The 9,901-nt window shown below is 49.3% G+C and overlaps 1 protein-coding gene across 1 annotated transcript; it reads right to left on the bottom strand.

Moving 5' to 3' along the window:
- Positions 1-1,542: 1,542 nt before the first annotated feature.
- On the bottom strand, positions 1,543-9,857 carry LOC130232637 (E3 ubiquitin-protein ligase TRIM36-like; the record flags this gene model as incomplete). The annotated part of the gene is made up of 5 exons (XM_056462609.1): positions 1,543-1,946; positions 3,409-3,706; positions 7,105-7,416; positions 9,041-9,162; positions 9,607-9,857. Coding segments are annotated over 5 exons (1,317 nt in total), but the record flags the coding sequence as incomplete, so codon positions are not given.
- Positions 9,858-9,901: the final 44 nt, after the last annotated feature.

Below are 9,901 nucleotides of genomic sequence, written 5' to 3'. Positions count from 1 at the left end.
GTTAAAAGGACATTCATTTATTTCCATACAAAATCTCACATAATAGAGCAAGAATAAAAGCAGCCGGAGGTGCAGTGCAGTGGTGTCGGTCCACAGATCTCCAGCAGGACTCATCATCATCATCATCATCATCATCACCACTAAAACCAGCAAAGCATTCAGGTACAGGCTTCAAACAGACAGCAGAACAGGTGAAGCAGTGCATTACTCCTCATCAGTGACAGCAAACACACACACACACACACACACACACACACACACACACACACTCTGATGGAGAGCATGAGGACACGTGCAGATTAACCACACACACATAAACACACAAGCAGAACCCTGAATAGTGTTAGTGAAGGTGATGAGTGTGAGCGCACACACACACACTGATCCGGAACACAGTTAAAATCATTACACACACACACACACACACATACACACATATAAAAACATGATCGTCAGTGACCGGCGGCTCTGCCACTCGGCCTGATTAGCATTATTACACGTCGACGCTGAAGGTAGTACGAGAAGAGGGAACCATCCCAGAACACACGGATTAGGACGAGGCCCGATACACTGCAGCCGCTCAGTCCCTCAGAAGAGCACATGCAGAGTGAGGTCATGATCACACCTGCGGGACACACACCTGTGCTGCTGCTGTAAGGCATGCGCTCAGAGCAGACAGAGGCGTTCAGACTGACTCCAGATCAGGAGCGCTGCGCTACAGTTAGGCTGTGATGAGAAGTGCAGAGCAGCGCTACACACACACCAACGCCAGCTCAGTGCAGTGAACACACACACCGCTACGCTACAGGACTAGTGCACTTTAGAGTGAGTGTGTGTGTGTTAGTGTGAGAGAAACCCAAAGTGTGTGCGCGAGTCTGTGTGTGTGTAAAATACCAAACGCGTGTTAAAAAAAAAAAAAAAAAGCGTGTGTGTGCGTGTGCGTGTGTGTGTGTGAGAGAAACCAAATGTGCGCGTGTGTGTGTGTAAAAAAAACAAAACAAAAAAAAAACGTGCGCGTGTGTGTGTGTGAGAGAGAGAGAAACCAAATGAGTGTGTGTGTGTGTGTGTGAGAAACCAAATGTGTGTGTGTGTGTGTGTGTGTGTGTGTGTGTAAAAAAAACAAATAAAAAAAATAAATAAACGCGTGTGTGTGTGTGTGAGAGAGAGAAACCAAATGTATGTGTGTGTGTGTGTGTGTGTGTGTGTAAAAATAACAAATACATTTTTTTAAAAAAAAAACGCGCGTGAGTGTGTGAGAGAAACCAAATGTGTGTGCACGCGCAAAAAAAAACAAAAAAACACGTGTGCGCGAAAAACAAAATGTGTTCATGTGAGTGTGTGTCCATGTTTAAAACTTGATGTGTGCGCGCGTGTGAGTGAGTGAGTGAGTGAGTGTCTGCCGCTGGACAGGTGTCACTGAAGGCACGTCGGCAGGAGAGCGGTGTCGGCTCTTACTGATGGAGCGCTGAGTGTTACTGAGGCGGAGAACAGCACACACACACACACACACACACACACACACACACACACACACACACACACACACACACACACACACACACACACACACACACACACACACACACACACACACACAGTGTCTGACTCCGCTTCACAGGTATGCGAGCCGCTTGGCTGTGATTGGCTCCTCCAGGTGTATGGCTCCGCCCCCCATCAGGGCGAATGCTGGAAACATGTTCCCGCTGCACTCTACCGGGCGCACACACAGGCAGCGCAGCGAGTCTCCGTCGTAGAATGAGACGCGTCCCGCCTCGTAGTCCAGACACACACCGATGCGCGCTGGCAGCGGCAGCACGCGGCTCTCCGGCGCCAGCGGTTTGGGCACGAACAGGCGACCCATGCCCACCGTCAGCAGCAGGAACGGCTGACACACGTCTACACACACATCCTCACTGCCGCTGTCGTGCCCGCTGTCCTGATCAAACCTGCGCACACACACACACACAGAACCGGCCAATCAGAGAGCTGCACTTCACAAATATACACACAGTCCTGGGGTCAGTTCTGCGCCGTCTTTAATGATCTGGGATAATCTGGCAGATCCTGCATCTAATCCTGATCTCTGGATCCTCAAAGACTCAATCAGATTAGAAGAGCCCGAGGAGCTAATCAGAGAGTGTGTGTGTGTGTGTGTGTGTGTGTGTGTGTGAGTGAAGGACAGATCTGTTCATCCTCAATCATGATCAGCAGTGATTGGCTGATGACATCATCTCATTAACATTTAGTTGTCAGGTGTGTGTGTGTGTGTGTGTGTGTTGGTTCAGCAGTGCAGTGTTCAGTGGTTAGATCAGCTGTGCTCCTCATCACACACACACACACACACACACACACACACACACACAACTGCTGTACACAACACTACCACAGTAAGCATGTCTTAATCCTCTCCAGACTGCTGCACTGGAGCACAGAGCTCTGAGCGCACCGCACTGCGCACCATACAACATTAATCTTCAAGATGAACAAGAGCAGAATATGAGTGAGGGATAGTTTACACCAATAAGAAGATCGTGTGGTCGTGCGCTTGCTCAATATCTGGCTAGTTTGTAACTTGCTAATATTACTAACATGCTTAGCCTATAGCAGCTGAAGAGCCAACAGGCCAGCGGATCAATAAACAGGATTTGACTGTATGCTGGCTCATAATGTCCATTTGACCATATGAACTAGAGGACGGATGTGTCTGGTGTGTTATGAACAGCAGGGAGCTCAGTTTACACAGGGGAGCTGATAGCCTGCTGTATACTGCACATCAAACCACTGAACTCCGGTCTCTCTGAGGGAGATCATGTTAGCGATAGCCTGTATTAGCTTGAGGGGTTTACAAAATAAAAGACATTTAAAGGAGGAGCAACACGCTAATCAGCAGCTAATAAACGCTTCACATGCTCCAGCTCTCGTCACTGGATGAGGAGACGTGGCTGTGCAGTGTGAAGCGCCCTTATGCTGGAGAGCGAGAGCGCGTCGATGTAACGGAAAGCAGGATCATATCGCGATCAATATTCCATTCACCACCCTTATGGACATATTGATATTGCTGACTGCTGAACCAGCCGTGGAGCCGCTGCCTGCACCAGTGACACCTCAGACTTTGTTCAGTCGCACCGTTAAATTAGGTGGCACTCTAGAGCCCAGTCTTAAGAGAAAGGTGTGGCCGCTGAGACGGCTCCGCCCCTTCATCATGTGATGTGTGTCGAATAATTCAGCTTTAGGATTCGATATTGTGACGTACTGTTCAAAACTCTCCTCCAGTGATCAACAGCTGCAGGCGTTCAGAACCGCCGAATAACCCATCTAACCCTGTCTAAATCAAGTAACAGAATTGGGTTTACAGACCCATTGCCATAGCAACAGCAGGAACATCAGTAAAGAGCCCCTCCCCCTCACCTGGGGCTGCTGCTGTCGCGTGGGCCGTGGAACCAATCCGTCAGCTTACAGTCCGAGGCCACGCCCACCTTCACCAGGTAGGAGGCGGGGTCCACCCGGAAGGCCCAGTAGTGGCGTCCCTGGCTGATGCCCGTGTCCCCGATGATGTAGTCCAGGCAGGTGTAGCTGCCCGTCTGCACCCGCTCCGCTGCCAGCAGCACACTCATGCCCGCCACGCTCTCCACTGACGCCCGCCGCCGGCTCAGCTGCAGACGCTCCGCACTGAAGCCACAGCCATCGCTGAAGAGGAAGCTGAACACTGCACACACACACACACACACACACACACACACACACACACACACACACATCAGTGTAGCAGCAGAGGTCGTAGCCGTTTCATCGTTCCGTGGCGGAGCTCTGGCCTACTGCTAACACCACTTTCATGATTCGCGACTGCAAAGAGTCTGCAGACCCCATACTGTTACTATGGAGATCAACGCCTGTCAATCAATTCAGTGGGCGGGGAAACTGCTCCCCTCAGTCACGCTGCACTCGGCCGCAACATTACGGTGGTCTGGAGCCTGACACACACTGATATCATATCACAGGAGCTCTTTAACCAAGGTCTCCATCAGAACTACTGCAGACGGCACGCATCTCAGACCAGCTTCATTTATTAGCTCATTAAAGTCTCAGAAACTGCTGGAGTTAGGGGTGTGCGTGTGTGTGTCAGTCAAGGTTATAATAGTTTAGGATTTTTCATTAGTTGTAGTTTTATTTGGTTTTGACCGTCTGTGTTCAGATTGGGTCAGTTTAATCTGTTTTAGAGGCAGATTCACTCATTTCATTAGTCTCTATATTTTGAAATGGTTCAGTTTTGGGTTAGTTTTCATTAGTTTCAGTGTTGGTTTTAGTATTTTCTTTTGTAAATAAGGATATATACTGTATAATAAAACTCAAGCAGAGACACACACACACACACACACACACACACACACACACACACACACAGTGAAACATGTATTCAGAGGACACATGAACGCTGAGCTGCTGTGCACAGGGGAAAGATCATCACTGTTTTATTGATGAAAATGAGTTTGGGATAATGAAGAGCTCCTTTATCATGTGGATGAGCATCTCCAGTTAATATGTGGATGTGTATCTTGAGTTAATATTGTTTTTTCCAGAAAATAACGTCTCGTCTTAACAGTAACTTCCAAAAGCCTAAGCTTTATTGTGCATAAATGGGAGAAGCGGAAGTGGAAGAGAGAATGCAGCAGGATGTAGAGTAGCCCAAGCCACTCTAAAAGAGTTTAGGAAGCGCTGATAAACAGTCTGGGTAACCAGGTCACACCTATAATATCAAAAATTAACTCAAAACTAGCGTAACATTACAATACAGAGACAAGAATACTGTAATCCTGTAAACAGCTCCCTATCACATTACAGAAACTCATTATGTATTATCGGTTACATTTTGGAAGTATTTAGCAAATGCAACTACAGCTGCACTCACACTGCACTGTTCTCCCTATAGACTTCCATTCATGCGCACGCGGATGCGTCAGACCGGAAACACAAGCTCGTGCAACAAGTCTCGCAGTTCACCGTGTTGGAAAGTTCAAGCTTGGTGAACTCTGATCTGTGAAATCGCATCATATGACTGCATGGGACCAATGGAGGATCAAAACACGACCTCTCTGCACAGAAATGTCAAATATGGACCAATCGCTCACTTTAAATGTCTAATCTAGTTTAATCCCGCCCCTTTTCACAGCGCCGTACGACAATTTCACATGCTCAAACTCGTGAGACTACAGCATAAAGCACGGGATAACCATAAGCAAACGACTGTAAGTAACTGCTAATCCTCCTGAATAGAGTGCGATAAGACACTACAGGTGTTGCTGTTTATTGTAAATGCTGTTGCATTGGCACGACTGCTCATGCTTTACATATATGGACACAAACTGTACTCATCCTCAAACTCAGATACAGCAGCCCACAGGACAGCAGTCCCGAGTACAATGTGTGCACGGCAGCTTCAGTAGACACACGGTGATGGGAAGTTCAGATCTTCAACATATCAGATCTGGTGTCAATCCTCCCATGTTTGGACTCAACATACCAAAGTGCAGTCAGCAATCATAATATCAGCTAAACATCAGCATGATCTGAAAAGAGTCTTACAGTGAAGTTCTGCAGCCCGACTGAAGCAGGATTCACTTATTTAAACTCCATTACGACTTCCTGTGATGAAATAAACTCTCGTTTGGCCAGATCCTCTCATTAAGCCCTTAGTTTACCCGCACTGCAGTGGTTCAGGTTTAGTTCAGTCACAGCAGGCGGTCATGTGCTGATTGTGTTTGATTCACTGAATCACGCATGCGCAGTATCATCGGTTCATCACTTCTTAGATCTGATCTAATAACTCAGTATATGTTGGTTTATTTCCAGTCAGACGGGGATCAGGCATGTTATAAAGGAAGTAGTTTGGGGATGAGAGTGCTTACTGGAGATGCGAATCGTTTCAAATGATTCAGTCGATTTGGTTAGTTCAACCGATTCACCAAGAGGATCCGGTTCATCACTAATGCAGAAATAAACCCATTATTGGACACAACTGTGTTAAATTAATACCCCGAGTGTCTGCTCGGGTCGGGTCATGTCCAGCAGTTTTTTTTGTGGCAGGAGCAACAGGGAGACCTGATTGGAGTACTGGCTTGATCTGGCCAATGGCAGCAGGACTACAGGCTCTGAGGCGTCGTCGGGGTCAAACATCTGCAGTGCGGAGGAAACAGATTCACTGCTATAAGGCTTATACTGCGTTCACACCAGATGCAGAAGCAGCATCAAGTGGGAGTGATTTACATGTGAATAAATGCACAGACACGAACACACACCCTGCGGTGAGATACTCGCCAATGAGCTGGTGCAAGTGGAGTGTTTTGCGTGTGCATCAAGTTTCGCGCGAAACACTCGAGCTGGAAACTTCAGCGGACATTCAGCCGCGTTAACCAATCAGGAGCTTGCTCTTGTGGGGGCGTGATTATGATGGAGCGCCTGTTGTTGGGGTCCCGGGGGGGAAATCCTCCTGCAGACACAGACAACAGCTCATCACACTGGGCTCAGTCTGAAGCGCCGCTGAAAGCCTCCATCAGGTTCAGTTTCTGGAGGAGTGGATGAGCTCACAGAGCTGCTGCACACCTGAAAGGGTCTAGTGGACTCAGACGACTCGACGCCGTTTTTCAGCCTTCCTAAAGCGCATAAACACAGCTACTCTCTCAATAACATCCACGTTAGCACTTAGCAACGAAGCTACAGTCACCAAGCAGACAGAAGCCACGCGAACCCACGTCTGTCGCTCGCCGACTGAGACGAGCAAATGAAGCGAGTGAACTGTAAATGTTGACGCGTCTATTTACACACGAATAGCACAATTTATCCACCGGTACGGCGTCTGGTGTGAACAGCATTACAGTCGGCTGATGAATTAAATACGAAGACGATAACGAAGGACGCTTCTGCTAGAGTTTTAGTCAGTTTAGCCTGAACAACACCGCTTCAGTCAGCTCTCGTTTATTAAACTCTCCTCATTATTATTTCAGTTAAACAGAATGACCTTCAGTTTCTGTTTTTTTATTAACTACAGTAGTCTTGGTGCAGGTGTGTGTGTGTGTGTGTGTGTGTGTGTGTGTGTGTGTGTGTGTGTACCTGGCGCGGGGGGTGTGTGCAGGGTCACCTCGGGGCTGTAGGCACTACACACTCCGTTTCTGCAGCTCTTCACCCTGAAGGTGTAGCGAGCGTCTCTGTCCAGGTCACACACCACTGTGCTGCTGCCGTAAACAGCGCCGCTCGTCCGCCAGCGCCGCTCCACTTCCTCTTCCTCCTCCTCTTCCTGCTGCAGCTTCCGGAACTCCAGCAGGTGTCGGTCGGTGGGCAGAGAGTCTTCAGGCAGACGCCAGTGGAGGAGAGCCTCATTATACACACGGCAGCGCGACAGGTCCAGCACTGGGGCATCGGGAACTAAAGCACACACACACACACACACACACACACCAGTGTATGAGCAGAGTACACACACACACACGCACGCACACACACCCACCCACGCACACGCGTATGAGCGGAGTACACACACGCACACACACGCGCAAGCGTATGAGCGGAGTACACACACACACACGAGTGTATGAGTTCACACACACGCACGCGTATGAGCAGAGTACACACACACACACCAATCATTATTGTGTTTAAAGAGAAATCAGACATGCTGAAGAGTCTCTACAAACACGACGATCAGAATCTATGAACCCACTACTCACTCACTCCCTTCGGCTTAATCTCTTTATTCTTCAGGGGTCGCCACAGCGGAATGAACCACCAACTATTGCAGAATGTTTTACACAGTTGATGCCCTTCCAGCTGCAACCCAGTACTGGGAAACACCCATACACTCTCATACACTATGGCCAGTTTAGTTGATCAGTTCCCCTATAGCACATGTGTTTGGACTGTGGGGGAAACCGGAGCACCCGGAGGAAACCCACACCAACACGGGGAGAACATGCAAACTCCACACAGAAACACACACTGACCCAGCCCAGAGACCTTCTTGGTGTGAGGCTACAGTGCTAACCACTGCGCCACCGTGCCACCCTCATATTGATTACATTCAGTGTTTTAAAAGTGTATGCTGAACTTCTGATGAAAGGTTTATGAAATAAGAAATTAAGGTAAAGAGTGTGTGTGTGTGCACAGATATAATGTTTATTATTGTGAATAAATGTTGTTCAGTGTACTGTAGTCTGCTCGTGTCTGCAGACGCTGGCGAATCAGGAGCAGCAGCTCAGAATACAGCTAATAATGGTCCTGTAGCTCTCATTTACAGGAGTGTGTGATGGAGGAAACCTGCTGAAATAAACATCTTCGTCATCGTCATCATCGTCATGCGTAAGGAACAGCTTTATACTCCTGTTCTCCAGCGCTCTGACTGAATCTCCCAGAACTACACTAATATGGGTTACTTCAGTGAGGCTGCAGCTGAAGCCATCACACACACACACACACACACACACACACACACACACACACACACACACACACACTCCTGCTGTGAGGAGATTCATCCATGAAGAGGGCAGAGCAGCGTCTGTGAGGAGCGGCGATAAATAAACCTGCTGCTCTCTGAGACTGCTATTGTTCCTCAGACACACACACACACAGCCAACAGCCCGGGCACAGTGCCCACCACTGCCCTCACTGCCCTGGACGGAGAGACGGATCTGCTGTACTGCAGAACACATCAGCCAATCACAGCGCAGCATTAGCGGATCAATACACTTCTGCAGGAAAGTGCTGTTATTGTGTGCTCAGCACATCAGCTGATTACTGTGTGTGTGTGTGTGTGTGTGTGTGTGTGTAGACATTCGTGAGGAGACAGCAGTGCAGGAGCGCTAATCCTGCCACGCCCGTTCTCCAGCCGCTCCCTGTGAGCCTTCTGCAGCTCAAGACCAGCACACACACACACACACACCCTTACCTTTGACCCCTGACCCTGTAATGAGCCAGCAGCGGTCAGACAAGAGCTCAGACGAGAGGATTACTGCACTAACCCACACACACACACACACACACACACACACACCTCCACCAAAGCTCAGCTCCTTCAGCAGGATCTCCTCCCTCGACGTGTCCAGCAGGAACTCCTCAAACGAGCTGCTGGCGGCCGGCTGGAAGGTCTTCAGTGAGTCTGTGGCCTTCTGGATCCTGCAGACACACACACACACACACACACACACACACACACACACACACACACACACACACAGTTAGCATGAGCGTCATGCATTTCAGGAGCCTTCATTTCACTGAACCCTTTACAGTAGTTTATAAACACACACACACACACACACACACACACCAGTGTTCACTTCGCCACTGATATAATAGCTGAAGCACAGGGGATTGTGGGAAAGCGAGCTCTAAATCTGCTTAGCGGCTAATAGAGATCAGTTTTCAGGATTAGGGCGACGGTGACCCTGAAACTCCCCAGCACGTGTCCTGCAGCGCACCATGAGCTCACACACACACACACACACACACACACACACACACACACACACACACACACACACACACACACACACACACACACACACACACACACACACACACACACACACACACACACACACACACACACACACACACCTGACGTGCAGCAGTTTGGCCGTCTGCACGAAGCAGGACTGGTCGGTCTCCTTCAGCACCTCCTGAGCGTATCCCACAAGGCCGCTGTTCTCCAGCATGCCCTGGTACTCCTCCACCTGCGCCCGCAGCCGCTCCACCCGCCGGCTCCTGCACTGCTGCACCGCCCACAGCATCTCCGCCCGCCGCTCCTGCAGCGCCACCTGCAGACGCTCAAAGTGTTCGTTCGCACGCCGCTCCGCCAGCTGCCCGTTCTCCTGCACACACACACACACACACACACACACACACAGGAGTG

This window comes from Danio aesculapii, chromosome 7 (genome assembly GCF_903798145.1).
Source record: "Danio aesculapii chromosome 7, fDanAes4.1, whole genome shotgun sequence".
NCBI classification, from domain to species: Eukaryota; Metazoa; Chordata; class Actinopteri; order Cypriniformes; family Danionidae; genus Danio; species Danio aesculapii.
Note: the sequence above shows the minus strand (reverse complement) of the source record. Positions and strands in the feature narration are given on the sequence as shown.